This window comes from Phycodurus eques, chromosome 12 (genome assembly GCF_024500275.1).
Source record: "Phycodurus eques isolate BA_2022a chromosome 12, UOR_Pequ_1.1, whole genome shotgun sequence".
NCBI classification, from domain to species: Eukaryota; Metazoa; Chordata; class Actinopteri; order Syngnathiformes; family Syngnathidae; genus Phycodurus; species Phycodurus eques.
The window spans coordinates 422,022-445,257 of NC_084536.1; the positions used below are offsets into that span (position 1 = coordinate 422,022).

The following is a 23,236-nucleotide window of genomic DNA, read 5'->3' on the forward strand; positions in this document are numbered from 1 at the left end:
GAGACAGAATTGTGGCAAGGCACAGATCTGGCCAAGGTTACAAAAACATTTCTGCCACACTTAAGGTTATAAGAGCACAGTGGCCTCCATAATCATTAAATGGAAGACGTTTGGGATGACCAGAATCCTTCCAAGAGGTGGCCGTCCGGCCAAACTGAGCAATCGGGACAGAAGAGCCTTGTCGAGAGAGGTAAAAAAAAGAACCCAAAGATCACTGTGGCTGAGCTCCAGAGATGCAGTCAGGAGATGGGAGAAAGTTCTAGAAAGTCAACCATCACTGCGGCCCTCCACCAGTCGGGGCTTTATGGCAGAGCGGCCCAACGGAAGCGTCTACTCAGTGCAAGACACGTGAAAGCCCGCATGGAGTTTGCTAAAAAACACCTGAAGGACTCCAAGATGGTGAGAAATAAGATTCTCTGGTCTGATGAAACCAAGATAGAACTTTTTGGCCTTAATTCTAAGCGGTATGTGTGGAAAAAACCAGGCACTGCTCATCAGCAGTCCCATACAGTCCCAACAGTGAAGCATGGTGGTGGCAGCATCATGATGTGGGCGTGTTTTTCAGCTGCAGGGACATGGAGACGGGTTGCAATCGAAGGTAAGATAAATACGGTAAGATAAGTACGCGGATATCCTGGACGAAAACCTTCTCCAGAGTGCTCAGGACCTCAGACTGGGCCGAAGGTTCACCTTCCAACAAGACAATGACCCGAAGCAGACAGCGAAAATAACGAAGGAGTGGCTTCAGAACAACTCCGTGACTGTTGTTGAATGGCCCGGCCAGAGCCCTGACTTCAACCCAATTGAGCATCTCTGGAGAGACCTGAAAATGGCTGTCCACCAACATTCACCATCCAAACTAACAGAACTGGAGAGGATCTGCAAGGAGGAATGGCAGAGGATCCCCAAATCCAGGTGTGAAAAACTTGTTGCATCATTCCCAAAAAGACTCGTGGCTGTAATAGCTCAAAAGGTTACGACGACTCAATACTTAGCAAAGGGTCTGAATACTTATGGCTTTGTGATATTTCCGTTTTTCTTTTTTAATAAATCTGCAAAAATTTCAACAATTGCGTTTTTTTCCTGTCAATATGGGGTGCTGCGTGTACATTAATGAGGAAAAAAATGAACTTAAATGATTTTACCAAATAACAAAGAGTGAAAGATTTAAGGGGTTCTGAATACTTTCCGTACCCATTGTATAATCTGGCCCAATATTTGAACAAAACTCTAGAACCCAAGACAAGACGAAACAAATGGGGTGACCTCCCGGGGAGTATTTGTGGTGTGATGGTGACTCGCCCATGTTCCGTGGGTGCTGGAGCGGTGCCAGCTGGCGCCCGCCTGGGTTCCCAGCTCTGGCTGCTGATAGAAGAAGAAGAATCAGCTTTTATTGTCATGAACATGCATCCATGCACACGAAATTTGTTCTCTGCATTTAACCCATCACAGTGAACACATACACACGTTAGTGGAACACACTGGAGCAGGGGGCAGCTGAAGCGCCCGGGGAGCATTTCGGGGTATCGGTGTCTCGCTCAAGGACACCGCAGCCGTGAGTCCGGGGGATGTCGGCGGATGATCCGACCGGGGTCTTGAACCTAGGTCCCCCGCGGTGGCAGGTGATGATCTTAACCATTGGGTCGCGGCTGCCCTGTGGGGGAGGGGGGTGGCCCCCGTCGCTCCTCGGCCCTGCTTCCTCCTCTTCTCTCCGTTCCTTGCGTGCCGCTGCCGTCGCTTCTTCCTCTTCCCGAGGGGGAGCCGGGCGGTCCCCTGTGGGCTGTGGGGCCCGCTGTGGCCCCCACCAGGTGGTCAGTTGTCGGGGCGCCTCTGTGGGACCGGTGGAGCGCCCTGGGTCCCTCGGTGTGGGACATGTCCCGTCCACCGGGCTGCTCTCTCCACTCACTTATTGTGACAAATAGCTCATGAATATGTGAATTGCTTGCGTATTCCCTCACTCATACTCTTGTCCTATAGACTTTTATAATTTACATAATCAATCCCACTACACTTCAGTTGTACAGCCGGGTTCACGACCCTTGTCCCGCATGCTTCTTCTCCTGCTCTATCTTGTCCTGCCCTTCCCTCACAGGGTGTAGCACTACGGCCCCATGCAACACTCATATTTCATGTTTTGTTGTTGTAGATAATGTAATGACTTACTTTTCTCATCCTGTTTACAATTAGTGCTTTGTCCTTTGTCTTCGTTTCTCTCTCCCCTCTAGAAACTTTGTTCCGTTTGACTGATCGACTCTGATTCTCAATAAACTTCCATTCTAATACTAAGAAACCACATCGGAAGCTTAAAAACTCCATTGTGACACAGTAAAACTGTTTCCGACATAAAAGGGATACAGAGCCTCCATTCTGCTTGACCTAACAGGACCCCAAAAAAAAATAGACAAAACAAATGGTCGCTGTCCAGCATCAAGCATGTGACACCAAATGTTCGGAAAACCAGCATTTCTGTTGTTGTTCTTTCCGAAAACTAACTACTCTGACATCAACGTTTGACCCCTGGATAAGATTCAATTTACTTACATTCATTTGCTACATGGAAAATTCCACACCGGAACAAACGAGAGTGTAACACACAACGAGAACTGCGGTATTTCTGAAAGTCTTTTGGCAACAGTCATCTGAGTCATCTTGTTTCTGGTGGTTCACAAAGCAAGTAAAATTGCCGTAGAACACTGATAAGAAACACAGACAAATCACACGCTCGACGATAGCCGTTTCAAACTATCAAAACAATGATAACGTTTCTCAAAAGACAAATTGGGTGAGGCCAAGGGGAAACGTCACGCCCTATCGGAGCCCCGCCATTGGAAAAGTCACCTTTGCCGTCGGCTTCCCGCTGCAAAGTGTTTGGAAAACAGCCTTGGAATCACAGCCCGGAGCGGGGGATCAAACGGCGGTTTCCCACGGAAACACAGTCCGCTGTTTTGTTGACCCAGCTGTGCACCCTGGCACCCTCCCAAACACAAAACCCTTGTTGCCAGATGACAACGTCATCCAATTCCCTTGCCAGCGCTCAGATGAACTGACACTGGAAACTGGAGTCAAGTGTTGGGGAACCACCAGGACGCTTCCAATGTAGCTCAGTAGAGATTGTGTAAGCCTCAGGATAGAGGATGCTGGAATTTTTAAAAAACAATTACACAGAGTACCATTCCTGAAAGTCTTGAAAGTACAATTTATAAATGCATTACTCGCGTATGACATACTTCTTTATGTCCTTTTGTGTATTAAAAGGACAACATATACAGTCGCCTCCAAAAGCATTGGAACGGCAAGGTCAATTCCGTTGTTTTTGTTGTATACTGAAGACATTTGGGTTTCAGATCAAAAGATGAATATGAGACAAATGTTGAGAATTCCAGCTTTTATTTCATGCTATTTACTGTACATCTCGATGTGTTAAACAGAGCAGCTTTTGTTTGAAACCACCCACTTTTCAAGTGGGCAAAAGTATTGGAACATGTGACTGATGGGCGTTTCTAGTTGCTCAGGTGTTGCCTTTTAGATTGATTGCTAAAACAATAGATAGTGCTTGTTTTTGGCTTCGGGTTTCACCTGTGAAAACTGCATTTGCTGTTAAGCAAACACAGACCAGAGAGCTGTGTATGGGAGAAAAGCAAACCATTGTGAAGCTGAGAGAAGAGGGCAAACCGATCAGAGCTATTGCACAAACATTGGCCATAACCAATACAACAATTTGGAATGTCCTGAAAAAGAAAGAAACTTCTGCTGTATTGAGCAACAGACATCAAACAGGTTGGCCAAGGGTATCAACAGCAGCTGATGACAGAAATATTGTGAGAGCTGTGAAGAAACACCCAAAGACAACAGTCAGTGACATCACTGCCAACCTCCACAGGGCAGGGGTGAAGGTGTCACAACCCACTGTTCGAAGAAGACTTTGAGAGAAGAATAGGCCGTACCACAAGATGCAAACCACTCATGAGCAAAAAGAATCGCAAGGCCAGATTGGATTTTGCAAAGAAGCACCGCGATGAGTTTTATGGATTGATGAGACCAAGATTAACCTCTACCAAAGTGATGGAAAGGCCAAAGTATCGAGAAAGAAAGGATCAGCATATGATCCGAAACACACAAGGTCAAGCATGGTGGAGGTGATGTCATGGCCGCTTCTGAAACGGGCTCACTAGTCTTTATTGATGATGTAACTCACGATGGTAGCAGCAGAATGAATTCTGAAGTCTACAAAACCATTTTGTCTGGCAATTTACAGGAAAATGCATCCAAACTAATCGGGAGAAGCTTCATCATGCAACAGGACAATGGCCCAAAACACACTCCCAACACAGCAAAGGACTTCTTTGGAAGGTCTTGGACTGGCCAAGTCAATCACCGGACCTTAAGCCAACAAAGCATGCATTTTACCTCCTGAAGAGGAGACTGAAGGAAGAAACCCCCAGAAACAAACAAGAACTGAAAGAGGCTGCAGTAAAGGCCTGGAAAAGCATTTCAAACGAAGAATGCAACAGTCCGGCGAAGTCAGTGGGTCGCAGGCTTGATGCAGTTATTGAAAATAAGGGTTACGCCACCAAATATTAAATGTTATTCACTTTAAATGAATTGAATCATGTCTGTTCCAATGCTTTTGCTCACTTGAAAAGTGGGTGGCTTCAAACAAAAGGTGCTCTGCTGTTCTGAGTTGTTTAACATCTAGATGTAAATACCACGAAACAAAAGCTGGAATTCTCAACTTTTGTCTCATATTCATCTTTTGATCTGACACCCAAATGTCTTCAGTATACAACAAAAACACAGGAAGTGGCCTGAAGTGGCCTTGCTGTTCCAATACTTTTGGAGGGGACTGTAAATAGAAAACAGATAATGGAATAGAATCAGTAAATAGTGCACCGTCAAGCTGGCTCATGTAAAACATGCAGAACACAGTTACAGTAGTAGTCAATAAGAAATTAATTGTACTTTCCATCCATTCACTTATCTTGTTTAGTGGCGAATTAACGAGATGCTCCTGTTTTGATGTTTGTCCTTTTTTAATCGAGCGTCAAAGTACGGCAATGCTGTGCTTCTGTCGTAATCCTTTTCGCTCAACTATTTGTTCTTTTTTTATGTGTTCTTGATTGATTGACTCATGATTTATAAATCACATTCATGCATTACGCTTAGTAATAAGAGTAGACTGTTTGATTTTAGAGAGAATACAAGAACTCTGGAAGGGAGGCCTGAGGGATGTCACTTGGAAAAATTATGTTGAAAAGTTGTTTTTCAAATAACTACAGTACACAAAATTTTAATTCACTTTGGAAACGCAAAGTAGATTTCCTTTTAATTCAATAATAATGGACAGCAAAGAATGGAATGGTTAGCACACCTGCCTGTGAGTGTGAATGCTAAGCCCTGTTATCGCTTTTGTATTAAATGATCATGCTATGGTGCATACTGTATAGCAGCTAGTCATTGCATGTTAATGTACTGTATGGAATTTTGAGTGGGAAATTAAAATCAATGTATAAAAAATGTTTAATTTTGAGTTTAGTTTATGCTGGGGATGTAAAGAAAGACAATTATAAGGATTCTTACACTAAGTCCTGAGGGACACCACTGGTTATACAGTTTATTTTTTAATGAAAACAATTATAGTACACAAAAACACTTTTTAGGTCGGGTCGCGGGGGGGCGGTAGCTTTAGCAGGGAAACCCAGGACTCCCTAGCCACTTCATCAAGCTCTTCCGGGGGGATCCCGAGGCGCTCCGAGGCCAGCTGGGAGACAAAGTCTCTCCAGTGTGTCCTGGGTCACGTCCCTTTAGAATTTCCATTAGATTCGTTTTTTTAGTCAGTAGCCACAGTATACGGTAATCCATCTATCCATCCATTTTCTTTACCGCTTATCCTCACTCGGGTCGCGGGCTACTGGAGCCTATCTCGGCTATCTTCGGGCGGGAGGCGGGGTACACCCTGAACCGGTCGCCAGTCAATCGCAGGGCACATCGAGACAAACAACCATTCACACTCACATTCACACCTGCGGGCAATTTAGAGTCTTCAATCAACCTACCACACATGTTTTTGGGCTGTGGGAGGAAACCGTAGTGCCCGGAGAAAACCCACGCAGGGCCGGGGAGAACATGCAAACTCCACACAGGCGGGGCCGGGATTTGAACCCCGGTCACCAGAACTGTGAGGCAGATGTGCTAACCAGTCGCCCACCGTGCCGGCAGTATACAGTAATAGTCAAATATAATTTAGCTTCTGTTTTTGATGGGTGCTCAGCTGTTGAGTGGGTATTTATAATCAATTATAGGCCTATTGCTTTTTTTTTTTTTTTTTTTTAATCAAATGATCATGCTTAGCTGCATCTTGTCACTGCATGTGAATTTTATGGAATTTGACTGTGTCCCTTTTGAATCAATGTTTAAATGAAAAATTCGACAATGTTTATTTTTACCCTCATATTTTTTTAAGTTTTTACAACCCCAATTCCAATGAAGTTGGGACGTTGTGTTAAACAAATAAAAACAGAAGACAATGATTTTCAAATCATGTTCAACCTATATTTAATTGAATACACTACAAAGACAAGATATTTAATGTTCAAACTGATCCACTTGATTGTTTTTGGCAAATTATCATGAACTTTGAAATTTATGGCTGCAACACGTTCCAAAAAAGCTGGGACAGGTTGAGAAAGTTGAGGAATGCTCATCCAACACGTGTTTGGAACATCCCACAGGTGAACAGGCTCATTGGGAACAGGCGGGTGCCATGATTGGCTAGAAAAGGAGCTTCCCTGAATTGCTCAGTCATTCACAAGCAAAGATGGGGGGGCGAGGTTCACCTCTTTGTGAACAAGTGTGTGAGAAAATAGTCCAACAGTTTCAAGAGAATGTTCCTCAACGTACAACTGCAAGGAATTTAGGGATTTCATCATCTACGGTCCATAATATCATCAAAAGGTTCAGGGAATCTGGAGAAATCACTGCATGGAAGCGGCAAGGCCGAAAACCAACATTGAATGCCCGTGACCTTCGATCCCTCAGGCGGCACTGCATCAAAAACCGACATCGATGTGTAAAGGATATCACCAAATGGGCTCAGGAACACTTCAGAAAACCAATTGTCAGTAAATACAGTTCGGCCCTGCATCCGTAAGTGCAACTTGAAACTCTACTATGCAAAGCGAAAGCCATTTATCAACAACACCCAGAAACGCCGCCGGCTTCTCTGGGCCCGAGCTCATCTAAGATGGACTGACGCAAAGTGGAAAAGTGTTCTGTGGTCCGACGAGTCCACATTTCAAATTGTTTTTGTAAATTGTGGATGTCGTGTCCTCCGGGCCAAAGAGGAAAAGAACCATACGGACTGTTATAGCGCAAAGTTCAAAAGCCAGCATCTGTGATGGTATGGGGCTGTTTTAGTGCCAATGGCATGGGTCACTTACACATCTGTGAAGGCACCATTCATGCTGAAAGGTACATACAGGTTTTGGAGAAACTTATGCTGCCATCCAAGCAACGTCTTTTTCACGGACGCCCCTGCTTATTTTAGCAAGACAATGCCAAATCACATTCTGCACGTGTTACAACAGCGTGGCTTCGTAGTAAAAGATTGCGGGTACTAGACTGGCCTGCCGGCAGTCCGGACCTGTCTCCCATTGAAAATGCGTGGCGCATTATGAAGCGTAAAATACGACAACGCAGACCCCGGACTGTTGAACAGCTGAAGCTGTACATCGAACGAGAATGGGAAAGAATTCTACCTACAAAGCTTCAACAATTAGTGTCTTCAGTTCCCAAACGTTTATTGAATGTTGTTAAAAGAAAAGGTGATGTAAACATGACCTTGTCCCAGCTTTTTGGAACGTGTTGCAGCATAAAATTCTAAGTTCATGAGTATTTGCTAAAAAAATCAAGTCTCAGTTTGAACATGGAATATCTTGTCTTTGTAGTGTATTCAATGAAATATAGGTTGAACATGATTTGCAAATCATTGTATTCCGTTTTTATTTATGTTTAACACAACGTCCCAACTTCATTGGAATTGGGGTTGTACATTGGACAATAAAGCCCAAGGTTTTACATTTGCCTCCCTTGATATAGCATCATTGGTCAGACACGAGGAATTTTCAGTACAGAAACATAATGACATGGGCTCTAGCCATGAGCCCTGGGCGACCCTGGTGGTAAGACTTTGCATTGTGTGGCTTGTTTAGCACTTGTCACATTTAAAACGGTTGACTTTCTTATCTTATTGACTACTTGTCTACGAAGTGGCATTCTGAGCCTTTCGAGTAGCCCGTGTTTGATTTGTCACCTCAATCCAAGCTTCCCATGACATCAGTCATTCCGGTTAGCTTCTCTGAGATGGAGAGGTGCTTGTCAGACACATTCTTTGCCTACTGTATCATCGCGAGGTAACCTACAATTAACTGTTTCCGCCTTGTACTCATTCCTCTTCTTTCTTCCCTTTTTTGTCACCCTGCCCTCAATGTCAGACAGACACTTCCATTCATGAGCGTTGGCTTATTACATGTGCAGTAATTCTAGCCCTCAAATCACACAGCAACAGACGTGTTGTTGGGGTCTCTGTTATCGAGACCAGCTTTCATACAAGACGAGCCTTTTGTCTTGTTTTGGCACCTGTTGGGCAGACTACTTTCGCCGCACTTTTACGTGCAATTATGGCACGCTTGTCAGCGGTGCGTCAACGTTTAGTGTGCTGGCCTTACAATGACAAGCAACAACAAGCTTTTGAAAGAACCCTTCCGCAAGCACCTTGCTGACAGGATTACATGATTGCTTTTATTACGTATCGGAGGTATTCATGTCGGCAGTTAAATGTTTGGCAGATATGTTGTGGTTAACAAATTACAGCACATTAAGGAATACATTGCCAGCTATTTATTATTATATTTGTAATCACACTTCATTCACCCCAAGAGATGTGTAAATGGCAACAGCACGTCAAATTGTTTGTTGAGAAGAGCGCATCAAAAAGGATCGCCCACACCCATGCAGAGCTATGAGTTCAGTCACGATAATGAACCTACAGTATCCATCCATCCATTTTCTGAGCCGCTTCTCCTCACTAGGGTTGCGGGCGTGCCGGAGCCTATCCCAGCTGTCATCGGGCAGGAGGCGGGGTACACCCTCAACCGGTTGCCAGCCAATCGCAGGGCACATACAAACAAACAACCATTCGCACTCACATTCACACCTACGGGCATTTTAGAGTCTCCAATTCATGCATGTTTTTGGGATGCGGGAGGAAACCGGAGTGCCCGGAGAAAACCCACGCAGGCACGGGGAGAACACGGGAACTCCACACAGGCGCGGCCGGGGATTGAACCCAGGTCCTCAGAACTGTGAGGCTGATGCTCTAACCAGTCGGCCACCTACATTATTATTAAATAAACCAAATGAGGATTTCAAAAGTGAATTCATCATCAATATCCATCCATCCGGCTTGTCCTCCTGATGGGTCGCGGGCGTGCTGGCACCTATCCCAGCTGACTTTGGCTGAGAGGCGGGCTACACCCTGAACTGGTCGCATGCTTTGGAATGTGTGAGGAAACCAGAGTACCCCGGAGAAAACCCACACAGGCACGGGGAACCCGCAACCTCAGAACTATGCCGCCCGCATCAATATATAGTATTTACAACAATTTATAATGTTTTTCTTTTTATTTTATAAGGGATTTATGCATTAAAAGAAGCCCAAAAAAGGGACCACGTAAAAGCTTTGTCTCACTGAGCTTTTTTAATCATAAAGTATTGACGTCAAGCTTACAAACGTGGATTCACTATTCAGCATTGTCACGAGGGAACAGGTCGCCACACTCACTATCATATTACATTTATATATTATATAACTTAATTCATTCAATATCTTTATTTAGCATGACTTTACAAGTAAGCAGGAACGAATACAGTGTGTGTGTGTGTTTGGGGGCAGGGGGCACTCTGAAAGCAGCACTGGAATACAACAGCGGCCCATTTGACAAAATGTTGCAGGTGCACATCCAGCGTCCAACAGGCACAAACACAAGCTGGAATGTCAACAGAATGACTTTGTACACGGATAGCTTCTCTTTTCATCATGAATTGGACATTCCTTTCAACTCAGTCTCTCTGCAAGGTTCATTCAAAATACTTCACCACCTCTTCTTCTTCTTACAGTGTAACTGTTTTTCTCATAGTGCATTTAGCGATCTATTTCACAAGTAAACAATTATTGAGACAAACACCGTTTTAAATTGATACACGTATACTAAAAAACAAAACCCAAAAAAAAGACCATTCTGGTCAGCAGCCTATAGAGTTGAAGCAGGAAGAGGTGGCATGGAGCTTCTAGCCATGCAGGTGAGGACCCATGCCGAACGACAAATGAAAAGCGATATTTATATATTATTACAGTGTCTCCAACAAATGTTTGTATTCTTATCAGCATGTCCTCCTGTTGGGCAGAAAGCGCTTATTTCCAAAGTTGGTCAATTTCAAATCAATACTACTGCACGGTCCGTTTTTGTTGTTGTTGTTTTTTTAAATAAATTATTAACCAAAGTCTTGCAAATACCTCTCTTAACTGTATGATGTTGAATAACTAAAAAAAAAAAATGGTGTAAATTTCCTGAAAACTAATGGTTTTGGAGAGGTGAGGATTCCGCCCAACATCGATGACGTGTCAGTTTTATAATTTGGGACTTTGAGGTTTTATCTGTTTTTAGAATTGCATGGTAGGCCCTATCAAATGCTCTAGGGGGCGTTATATGGCCCACAGGCCACAGGTTGGCCACGCTTGCCAGAGCAATGAGCGCATTGAAAGTTGCATCTGCACCCAGATGGAATCCGTTGGGGAAGTTGTGGTCGCCATCTATGAGGTGGAGCTGACTTATCTCTTCAACCTGAGTTTGTGGTTAAAGAGCACCGCGATCTGCGTCGACGGACCTTTCGCAATTACGACACGGCACGGATGAGCCACTCTGATGACGACTTGGTCCGCGTGAGGTCAGTTTGGCAACATTAAAGCCACAAACGTTGGCTTATTTCAGCTTATTGGAAAAAAAATACTCTCAACGTACTGATCTACCTGGCAAACAATCCACATGCTAGGGATGGGCAACATCAATTCATCATTGAATGGAGCCTTAAGAAATGAGTGAGGGTCTGGACTTGATTCATCGTGTCTTGAAGCAAATCAGGCAAAATAGAGACCAGCACTTCCTGTTGATTTAGGCTGAACTTGATTGCTGTCTACTGTCAAGAAATGCTAACAAGACTGCAGTCTAAAGAAGTCTCACCAAGTTTGCTGTCTAATGTCTGAACAGGTTTGCAGAGTAAAGAAGTCTTGGCAAATTTACCGTCTTAAGTCTCAACTTGATGGCTGTCTCAGGAAGTCTTGTTTGCCGTCAACAAAAACCTCCAGTTTGCTTGTAGTCTAATGCCTGAATGAGTCTGCAGTCAAAAGTCGCCTCAACGGGTTTGAAGTCTAATGAACTCTCGATTGCCGTCTGAAGAAGTCTCAATTAGTTTGCCGTCTAAAGCCTGAGTGAGATTGCAATCTATAATGTCTCGACTGTCATCTCAAGTCTCAACACATTTGCTGTCGAAAGAAGGCTCAATTACTGTTTCTTCTTGGCAAGTTTACCAACTGAAGTCTCAATTTGTTTGCCGTCTAATGAAGTCTTGTTAGCCATCAACAGAAAGCTCAAAAGGTTTGCAGTCTAAAGTAGTGTCAATTAGTGTTTCCATCGAAAGAACTCAATTGCTGTCAAACATCCAAGCATGTTACAGCCTAAAGAAGCCTAGACTGCTGTCTCAGTATGTTTACCATTTTAAGTCTAGACTGTTCTTATCTCAATGTGTTTGCTGTCTCCAGAAGCATTGATTGACGTCTAAAGAAATCTTAACTAGACTGCAGTCTTTTTTACCTCGACTAGCATTACCTGCTGTCTAAAGCTTGAGCGAGTTTTGCTAACTGAAGAAGTCTCGATTGTCGTGTAACGTTTGCTGTCGAAAGAATCGAAATAACTCTCGATACCCGTCAAAAACAAAATGTCAACTCATCTGCAGTCAAGTATTTATGGCATCTAAAAAAGTCTTAACTAGTTTGCTGTCTACAGCCTCTACAAGCTTGCCGCCAAAAGTCTCAACTGCTCTCAAGTCTCGATGGGTTTACGGTCTAAAGAAGCCTTGATTGCTGTCGAAAGAAGTCAATGAGGAGGCTCAATGAGGTTGCCTTATTAAGAAGTCTCAGCGAGGCATGTTAAGTGTCAAAAGTCTAAAGAAGCCTAGATTGTGGTTAAGGAAGTCTCAATGGGTTTGCTGTCTGAAGACGTCTCAGCCAGACCTTGGCCGTCAAGTCTCTCATCACTCGTTGGCGGTCTAACATTCGGAGAAAGAGATTCTCTCTCATCTTTACAAGAAATCAATTGAAGCGTTGCCCATCCCGAATCCACCATTTGCAATATTTCAGTTGGCAAATCACCATCTAAAGATGAAACAGGAAACACACTGGGTCCTATCAATCGAAATCAAATTGAAGGCCCTTCAACACTGCCTGGAAAAGTTCCGCCTATTTTCCACATGTCGCAGAAATTGTGGGGGGGGGGCAAAGTCAACTGGGCAATTTTCCGGCTCGGGAGGTAGTCTCAGAGCCGTACCAGAGGCGGGAGAGTCCGCATGTTAAGGCTATTCCGCAATGCCGAAGTCAGCGTGTGACTGTTAAGACGCTTTGTTGCATTGAAAGCAATTGCTTCCGTATAAGAAGATCAATTGTGGAATTCTAAGGCAATTTGTGCAGTATTTCTGTCTGTAACACAAACGTGTAAAATAAAGCGATGGCCTTTTAGCATGTGGAAATTATGCTTGAAGAAACACAAAAATGGAAATACTCGATGGAAAGAAATGCACCTTTTCAAGACGGCCCCTACTCTGATAATGGAAGGGCGTGGTGTTCCTCTCATGTGGAAACAGCTCCGCTGCCGCCAAGGTGAGCTGTGGATGTGATGACCTAATCGGCCTGCTGGCAGCCATGGGGATCCCCGAACAAAAGGGCTCGCCCGCACGCACACACACTTTCTCCCTGCCTCACAAATGGCCGCGCCAGGAACGAACGGGATGGGTCGCTCTGCTTCCTTTTTAGGAAAGTGTGAGATCGTTTGTTAAAGCAACGTGCGAGGATACTGCAACAATCAAACAGCAGCAAAATAATACGTCGTACAAGGCTCTCACAGCTCCCTCTGCTGGAAGTGGGCGGAGGAAGACAAATAAATAGGGGTTTAGGTGTGCTCCAGGAGCCACTTGAAGAGGGGGACGCGCTGAGACTCTCTGACCACGTGGGGAGTCTCCTCCCCGGGCGGAGCACGCGGCTGGGTCTCTTCACAGTAGCGCAACAGGAAGTGCAGCAGCTCTCCCACCCTCCACTTCCTCTCGCGCAGCCTTTGGACCACGGCTGGCAGCTGGAAGTGCGCACAAACAAATTGACGATTCAAACTCTCTGTGTGTACGTAATCCTTTCACTACATGTCACAATCTCAGGTGGAAATCAGTGAGACTCCAGTCGACGACATCGCTAGTTTAAATAAATAAGCACAGTACGCTCATAATTTGTACTTATTATTTGTTATTTACAGTATTTAACACCGCACCATTTTTCTCGAATATACTCCCAAAGGTGCTATTGACATGAAAAAATAAAGAGTTTTGGTTTGTTTTTAATTTGAGAAAGAACATCCCTTTTAAATTCTTGTTTCAGGCAAATGAAATTGGAGATACATACACTTTTTTAAGAAAAGAAATCAATTGAGGTTAGGGAGGTCTGCGGCCCAAAATAGCCATAAATGCTACAAGATGGGCAGCAAAGGACTACTTTTATCAAAATGAAACTCTTCAACACACTTCAACATAGTTTCTTTGCACCAAGATGCCACAAGATGGCGAAAAAGGACTACTTTTACGAAAATAAAGCTCCACAATTCACTTTATTGCTTTGGTTACAAATAGTTGAATCGGCAAATGCCGTCACCATAGTGACATGAAGAATGTTTCTTCTCGAGCTTATGTTTTTCATAAGTGCATTACCACGGGTGCATTATTTTTGTTTCTCGACAGCACACTGGTCGAAAACACTGCTGCTCTTGTAAGAATCTTTCTTCCAACGTGTAAGAACATTGGGAAATGAGATCTTGACTTACAGGGTTAAGTCATGAAATGAAAGTCAAGCGTTTGACAAGCTAAATCCTATATACCTGCTGGAGCTCATTGTCGGGACTCAGTTGGATCAGAGGGACCCCGGCGACGGAGGCCGCCGCCCACTGCAGCAAGCTCCTCAGCTGGGGGTCGAGGGTCAAGTGCCGAGGGCTCCGCCGGAGTTCGCGGCTGTCCGAGTTCAGGATAATCAACATAGTCCCGGAGACCTGCATCTGGGTTGTGTCATCGCACAGAGTTCCTGCAACACGGCCAAACATCGGAATCTTAGATTAGCCGTTTATTACCACAATGACGTCAAGTGAAACTGAAGTGTAAAACGAAGGCAGACTGAAACAAATGACGCAGCTAAAGGTGTGGCGCGACCGCGTCCGTCGACTAAAGCGCTCCTCGTCGTTACGGACGCCGTCTCCTCATAACGGAAGATCACCTTGATGCCGAGGAACCCATTTCCAACATGCGGCATGACTTCACACGTGCAATTTATTTGCAAGACTGTTTACGTGTGTCTGTAGGTATTGCTGTTTTGAGTTCAAATAGGCTCAGCAGTAACTGGGCCACTATTAGAGGAAACACTTGTTTGGCTCCGCTCACAAACTGTACACCATCTCCAAAAAACAAACCACATTTTAGTACATTCATGTTTGAGGTTTGAGCAAAAATCTGAAATGAATTCATAGCACTGGAGACAGATCAAACGTCTAGCGGTGTTCACACTACGGCTGTCAATTGATATATTTTTTTTCATCATCTTAATGCCACACAAATATGCCACACATACTACATTTTGCTTTGAGATGGTATTTTGTGCTTTGATGAAAAGAGTCCAGCGCTGCATTATATGCAAATGACCTTGGTTTTTTTTTCAAAAGTTCCATCGTTGTGACTTTTGAAGCAAAATATGCCGCCGAGCACAACAGTTTAAGAGTCCCTCACTTATATCTTTGCAGCGGCGTAAGTGTTGACCTGATCACTGACCTTACAGCAACCTGCACCGCATTTCACATATTCATCCACGATTAAGGTAAAGGAGCGTGTGCTGTCAACATTAATTGTGTGAGTAATCTGAGTTGATCAATGATTATTGCCATCATTTGTTTGTGATTACTCATGAGTTAACGCTTTAACAGCCAGTTAATATGTAGGAGGATGTTTTCTTAATCCAAATGTTGGTGACTTCAGAAGAATAGTCAGAGCCCATCGATAACGGTCTGCACAGAACATGCTAATGATGAGTGAGTGGAGATGACGAATGAACGTCAGTGTGGCTGACTCGCACTACGGGGGTGGTAAAATCCCCGCTATGACACACACAGACAGCGCGGCAGGCTGACGTACACAGCCGGCTCCGACTCCAATGCGGCTCATGTCAGTGAGTCAAATTGGAAGGACTCATTCATCTCTGCCGCTTTTATGTTACAATGACAAATGTTTGAATGAATGAGGTGAATTAAAAGGGGAGTTTAAAGACACTTACCACTGGATTCTTCTTTCACCTCCCCCTCTTTGTCCTCTGTATGGTCGCTGTTGGATACGTCACAGTGAGAAATGAGATGGCAAACTAGTTATGATCAAGAGATGTCTTTTGACTGCAAACTAGTTCCACTAACTTCCCTTTTTTTGTTTTACTTCAGTTATGATACTGAATGAGAGGAAGAAGTCAATATCTCAATTCTGAAAATCCTCCAAACACCGATTTCCTCAAAGAAAGATATTTCAAACGTTCTTAGAAGAAGAAGAAGAAGAAGAAGAATCACCTTTTATTGTCATGAACATGCATGCATGCACACAAAATTTGTTCTCTGCATTTAACCCATCACAGTGAACACATACACATGTGAGTGGAACTTGCTCAAGGACACCACAGCCGTGAGTCCGGGGGATGTTGGCAGATGGTACAGTCGGGGTCTTGAACCTAAGTCCCCCACGGTGGCATCAAGCACAGTTACAACTACAACTTTTGCTGTTAGTGACTTTATTTTCTAAACTATGACATTTTCCCCATCGCTGCGTTTGCACAATGACTACATTTTCCAAATCCATACTTTTTACGTGACTGTGCAACGTATAGATCAGATTTTGTGATGGAGGCTGTTGTTGCATGCATATTTGTACTTGTTCCTCTGAATTTTTGGACACAGATCAAGGCACACACGAGAGCAGCACTTCGGTTCTCGTTTCTCAAATTTTTTAGCATTAGCATTATTCAGATTCGAGAGGATATAGTACACATGGATTACAGACATCAGAATCAGAATTAACTTTATTTTCCAAGTACATCAAAAACACACAAGGAATTCGTCTCCGGTAGCTGGAGCTGCTCTCGTACCACAACAGACAGCCATTGTGAAATACCTTTGAGACATCCAAACACACTACGGAGCAATGAAAGGTTAATGATAATGTGATAATGCTGATACAATGACAAATGTGCAAATAATACAAGCAATTTAGAGCCGTTGAAATGACTAATAGAGCGATAATCTGGTACAGTGACAATTGTGCCAATGGTGCAGAGTCCTCAGGAAATCTAAGCGGTTTAAAGGGAATAGTAGTGTGATAATCTGGAACAGTGACAATCGTGCACATGGTGCAGATAGTTCTCAAGCACATGACATGCAATCCAATCGAATCAGTCCTGTGTTCTTCCATCACAGTCTGGTTTGGTGCTGCTACAAAAAAGGACAAACTCCGACTGCAACGGACAATCAAAACCGCTGAAAGGATTGTCGGTACCCCCCTACCCACCATTGAGGACTTGCACGCTGCCAGAACTAAGACAAGAGCGTGCCAAATCCTCTCGGACCCTCCGCATCCCGGTCACCGGCTCTTCCGGCTCCTTCCCTCAGGTAGGCGCTACCGATCAACGCAAACTAGAACTAGCAGACATTCCAACAGCTTCTTCCCTCTTGCCATCAACTTCTTAAACACCTGACCTACAATTCCATTGCAACATGCTGGCAATTTTTTGTCTTTTTGCCTTGAGTTTGTTGTCACATTTCTGTCGGGCCAATTATATATTGCTCGTGCACTCACTGTAGTAGTCTCGCCACGCTGCACTATTTGCATATCTGTTGTTGACCAATACTGGCCACTCACGCCAGAGTAGCATCTGCTCCATTTGCACACGGATTGAGGAGTATCTGCAACATTTGCACAATCAACATGGTCCCAGACTATCGTACTACTCGCTTGAAGTCTCGGCGCCCTTTGCACAATGGTTATTGCACCGGACTATTGTAATATTAGTCATTCAAACTTCTCTAAGTGGTACAGGACTCTGCATCTTTTGCACAATTGTCCAAAAAAAAATTAAAATAAAAAAGTACTGACATTACCAGAAGACTAGCAACCCTTTATTGCTCAGTGACTCTTTTTTGTTGTTGTTTTTTTCTCTCAATGTCTTTCTGTCTCCAAAGTGTTCTCTGTCAATTGACTGTCTGTTGTCGTACTAGAGCGGCTCCAACGACCGGAGGCAAATTCCTTGTGTGTTTTTGGACATACTTGGCAAAAGACGATTCTGATTCTGATCCAATAGTAACGACAGTAAGGTACAACGTGATCGAGTCACGGCTTGCAGTTGGTCCCAACAGCGCTGCAATTGTTAGCTTAAGCAATTTACAAGACGCTTCTGAAATCGCAATAGCTACTTTAACACAAGTGTTCACTCGGCTGAAAGCTGCGGCACGTTTTAAGTTCCCACCAGGCATCGTTGATCTTAAAAATCACCCGAAAAGCTCCAAAAAGAAAAGACTCAAAAGAGGGTTTCATAGTTGGGATACGGCTGCAGTTGCTACAACTATCTGACTGGCTTTAGGTACCAGAACGAAATCAAGTGACATCTGGATGTAGTTTGACGGGAGAGACATCAGTTTATAATATTGGAAATTGCGCGGGGGAACGACGTAGGTCGGCCACGATGTGCGATACGTAAAAGGAAAACTGAGTAGTGAGTCTTCCTCACGGGAGATCGTCAATGCAGTGTGCGATCAAACTGTCAGCAAGTCTGAATAGTTTAAGAGAAACACTGGATTACAATTGAGATACGACAATTTCCAGGGGTGAGGTGTCAAAAGCCGCTTCCAAATTTGAAAACTGAAATTGAACTGCATATTTCACGGCTTCGGAGGTCGCTTCAGATGCGTGACCGGGACGTATGAAAAAAATCATAACAAAGCCTAGAAAAGCTCACACACAAAAACGGTTGCCCTGTTGTCTTGAAAGGGTTGCCGCCCTTCGACATCTTCACACGGCACGCCAGACGCCGGTGCAACGCCACACATCTAATTAACTGTTCACGAAATGCCTCTTCATTCTGTGGACGCACACGGAAACGGGGAAATGTCCCGTTTCGATGAGCTCTACGTGAAAGACTAAGGCTCATACTTGCCGGTTTTACTGTCACATCTCTGTCATTTTGCAGAAGCTGTGTGAAAAGTGCTAAAGAAACAGAGAAATGATATGAAATGAGGGTAATCGCGAAGCTACGACAGAGACACGTGATCCTGTGGTGAGTTGTTGAGTCTCAGCCTAATAGCTCAATAGCTCCAAAGGGTGTCAAGGGCTTGATGAGGATGAAAATAGTCTACGCGAACCCAAAAAGGGAAATAACCCACAGCTATTTTGGTGGTGTCTACAAACATAATCAAAACACCAAAATAGGAATTATTCCCTTTTTCGAACAATAATGCTGAGCTGCAGACTTTGTCAAATCTACAGCTAAGGGCGCTGACGCAATTCAAGGATCTTTTTCCACTAGTTTGTCACCAGTCTGAATCTGGGCTGTGATACGCCAACAGAAAAACGTTTTGCGAACATTCACCCCTAATACAGCTGCTAACCACTTTGTTGTTGCCGGAGCCTACAGGCAAAGACACTTTCCAGCAGGAGGTTGCCCAGGGAACCGCAAATGTTTTTGATACCCAAACAGGGAGGACCCGAATAGACAGGTGGCAACAACTACAAATACTGTATCCGTTTATATCGTACTGTATTCCAGAGCATAAGGCAGGCTGGCCTTCAACATGTCGTGTTATGTTGTTGTTTATGCAGCTACAATTTGGAAGTGTGACTCAAAAGACCGCTTCCCCTCTGGGGCGAGTCGTGACAGGCTTATTTTTCAAAATTAGGATTCATCTGAAGCTCAAATATGCAAAAATGTGAAGGGTAACTAGTGGTGCTTTGCTAACATCCCATTGATGGAAAAGGTAGATCAAAGTCAGGCTGGCTGAGCTCTTATTTTATTTTCATAATCGGAGGCTCGCCATGTGGATTAATGTGCTTGCTTTACTTCTCATGTCAGAACTAAAGACTGATATGCCTCACTTGTACTCTGCAAGTGCTATCATGGTCTGTAATGATGTTTTTATTTTATTTAGTTTTAATTTGGTCTTTTTGAGTTTGCAGCTGCACGACTGGTAGGAGATAAAAAATGCATTTTTTTTTTTTTACCCCATTATCCATTCGCTTGAATTACGGTAATTTCTCGTGTATAATAAATATGCTCTAAAGTATAATGCTGGGGCACTGGGTCATGCTCAGACAGCAAGCCGCCATGATGACATCAACAATGAAACAAAGATTTCCCAGCGTGCCTCGCGCCCTTGTGTAGTTGTCAAAATGCTGTTTTGTGTCAGTTAGTCCCTTCATACCATAAATAATTGTAATCGTGTGAACGTTTATAGAACCTATGCGTGCTTATCCGCCCTCTGCAGCTTTTGTTGTGTCATAACTATTTTTTTAATATCTTGCACCAGGAGTGAACGCGTTATCTGGGCACATGACCTCTCTAGCTTTCAGTACATTGCGCAAGCCAGCTTACGTGCCAATGGCCACTTGGGAGATGGAACATACCACCGTAAAGCAGCAGTGTTAAAACTAAACACGAGGGTGCATCACAGCCTCAATATTTACATACAATAAATGAGTAGTAAATGACTATATACTTAGAAATGTATCAAGTCTATATAATTCTAAATTTATAAAGTTTGAAAATTAATTGACAGCTTTTCTAAAACATATCTATTCGTATACATCATTATACTGTGGAGGCTAATTTTGACTATACTTCGGGTCAATACGGCGTATTGACTTGAAGATTTTTGGGGGGGAACAATTGCGCATTATACATGAGAAATTACGGTAACACCAATATAAATCTGAAGCTCTTCATTTGTAGTGGTGTGTATAAAAGCCTAAAACGCTGAAGCGTTGCAGCATAAATTTCAGTATTCAGCGTTGATACCATCTGTGTGAGTGTTGTGTTTTTCTTTTGATGATTTGGATTTTAGACTAATGTTAGAAATGGCATCACATATGAAGGTCTAAAGGGCAGGTATCATCTTCATCCAAACATACTAGAAAATAACAGCACAAACTGAGTAATAAAGTGAGAGCAGATGGTAGCATTGACAAGAAAAAGTGAATGTTACTTCCTTGTATGTAATCATCTGAAGGAATTATTTGGTCATGAAGTGTTTTTTGCGCTTTCGGTGTATACCCATCTATCTTACTTAATAGTACTATGTTTGACTTAGTGTGCCACATGTTTGTGTCCCACTCTCTAGTAACCCAAGAAAGATCTTGCAGGCAAGGTTCAGTACTGATACTGTTGCACACTTAGGAGCGTACTCTCCTGTATGCTTGATTCTGAAAAGGTGCGCAGCGCCACGTTTTGTCCGCTGGAATGGATTCATTTCAGTGGGCAACGTGACTTCAGTTAAAGAAAGTTTCTTTTTACAAACGGGGTCTCGGAACGAATTCAGTTCGTAACCTGAGGTTCCACTGTACTACTAAAATATCGGTTTGCATGATCACTGACCTGTCTGAAGGCGAGGATGACATGCGTTCGTCAAAGGGCTCCCCCTCCAGGCCAAGACTGCTCCAGCTGCTGCTGTTTCCATTGCTGCTGGAGAGAAAGAAGGCCAGTGACGTACACGGTGCCATAAAGACAACTGACAATCTCAAGACGCTTTGTAGTGCAATTATGATGACTCCATCAGTATTATGTCACACGATTGCAAACGAGGCAGATCTCACTCTATATACAAGACGTCAGTGATTACATTGCAAACTGTAGTGTGTAACACCACAGCGGAACCCCGATTTACGAAATCCTCAATAGCGGAACTATTCCATTTACGAACCGCAGACCGAACAAAAATATTGCCGAATGGGTGAACCTTATCGCAGTGGGCGAACGTTTCATTCATCATTTTGTGCCTGCCGCCCGTTGTGGGGAGGCGGATCACTCTCTGCCGGTCCAGCGTCACAGTCGGTCGCTACTTGGCCAAGGGCGTCATTATGTGCCTTTTCGGTGTTTTTTGCCTCTATCTTCCTATTTTGCTTGCTCAAATATGGCTCAGAGAAAAGCAATGGACGAACGAGCGTGGCAACAGGGCGGGACTCACTGTGGACTCAAAAAAGACGATTTGTGAGAAGTATATTAATGGTGCACGCATTGAAGAGCTTGCTCGCAAGTATGGAAGAAGAAAATTCCACACTTGCCGCTATTGTGGGGGGGAGAGAACGATTTTGTTGCCGTTTACATGGCCAAGCCAGTGAAGTATTTTTGAAAGGACCGAGAGAAAATTCTGGACCAAGTGGAAAAGCTGTTGCTCGTTTGGATAAATGAAAAACAGCTAGCGAGGGATAGAATTTCCAAGGCTATTGTTTGTGAATCCACTTAAATGCAGACTGTTGTCAGGGAACGAAGACGCTGCAAACCAACAAGTCAAGCTCAAGTGGATTTCATTTTTTATTCTTCACAATTGTAGCAAATGTTTGAGTGCGTTGTCAGTGTAATGTGGTGCAGAAAGGACTTTTTGTTGCTACACATTTAATTTGATTTTTTTTATTTTTTTATTTTGTGTTATTTCCCTTTAAGCAAAAATGGCGGGGTACACCCTGAACTGGTTGCCAGCCAATCACAAGGCACATACAAACAAACAACCATTCGCACTCACATTCACACCTACGGGCAATTTAGAGTTGTCAATTAACCTACCATGCATGTTTTTGGGATGTGGGAGTGCCCGGAGAAAACCCACAAACTCCACACAGACGGGGCCGGGGATTGAACCCCGCTCCTCAGAACTGTGAGGCAGAGGTTCTAACCAGTCGGTCACCGTGCCGCCCCAATTATTCATGTTTACATAATTTCTTATGGGAAAATGATGTTAAATTTACACACATTTACAAACCCCATTCAAGAAACAAACAAGTTGATAAATCGAGGTACCACTGTATCAGTAGTGAAAGAGAATTTTTATTATCGATCTTTTTCTTCTGCTTGAATTCAAATACATATTTTATCTACGTGGTCAGAGCGGATGACAAGGTTTTGTCCATCAGCATGCTCCAACACCCTTGAAGGATGAATTGTATTTTCCCTTTAGTCGTTTCATCTGCTAAGCGGAAATGGCCGCAACAGGCTTTTAAAGGGAGTCTAATGAATCACACATGGCGGTGGACTTTGGAAACCGCGCCTGAAGAGACAAAAGCACTCCTTTTAAGACACACCTTTAGAAAATATTATGATACATTAACTCAGCCTCCTCAGACACTGCGTGCCTTAGGTATCTTGGGAAAGAATCTCATTGTCAGATTTGCTTCCACGGAGATATGCCCCCAGTTTGACAAAAAAATATACAAATAAAAAATTGGCAACTAGTGTGAGAACATGTCAAAGGACGGATATTCAAGACTGACCTTTGAAATTTACATTCATTGCAGATTTCCCATCTAAAACCACATTTCCTCTGAGCTACTTAAGTACATTACAACTACACCTACGTACATTAAACCTTTTGGATCTTAAGACGGCACGGTGGCCGACTGGTTAGAGCGTCAGCCTCACAGTTCTGAGGTGCGGGGTTCAATCCCCGTCCCCGCCTGTGTGGAGTTTGCATGTTCTCCCCGTGCCTGCGTGAGTTTCTCCGGGCACTCCGGTTTCCTCCCACAACCCAAAAACATGCATTAATTGGAGACTCTAAATTGCCCGTAGGCATGACTGTGAGTGCAAATGGTTGTTTGT

At 43.7% G+C, this 23,236-nt stretch overlaps 1 protein-coding gene across 9 annotated transcripts in view; it reads right to left on the bottom strand.

Moving 5' to 3' along the window:
* akap11 (A kinase (PRKA) anchor protein 11) overlaps positions 1–23,236 on the bottom strand; it is a 54,309-nt gene that overhangs the window by 8,244 nt on the left and 22,829 nt on the right. For 7 of the 9 annotated variants that reach the window (XM_061691362.1, XM_061691359.1, XM_061691357.1 and 4 more), the window contains 4 exons: positions 21,023–21,106; positions 15,680–15,726; positions 14,244–14,443; positions 9,439–13,454 (listed from right to left, as the gene is read on the bottom strand). In XM_061691362.1, the coding sequence (XP_061547346.1) occupies positions 13,275–13,454; positions 14,244–14,443; positions 15,680–15,726; positions 21,023–21,106 (511 nt within the window). In that variant the 3' untranslated portion in view covers positions 9,439–13,274. Of the gene's footprint in view, positions 1–9,438; positions 13,455–14,243; positions 14,444–15,679; positions 15,727–21,022; positions 21,107–23,236 lie in introns of those variants that run through there. The other 2 variants (XR_009769545.1, XR_009769544.1) reach the window with 2 other exon arrangements.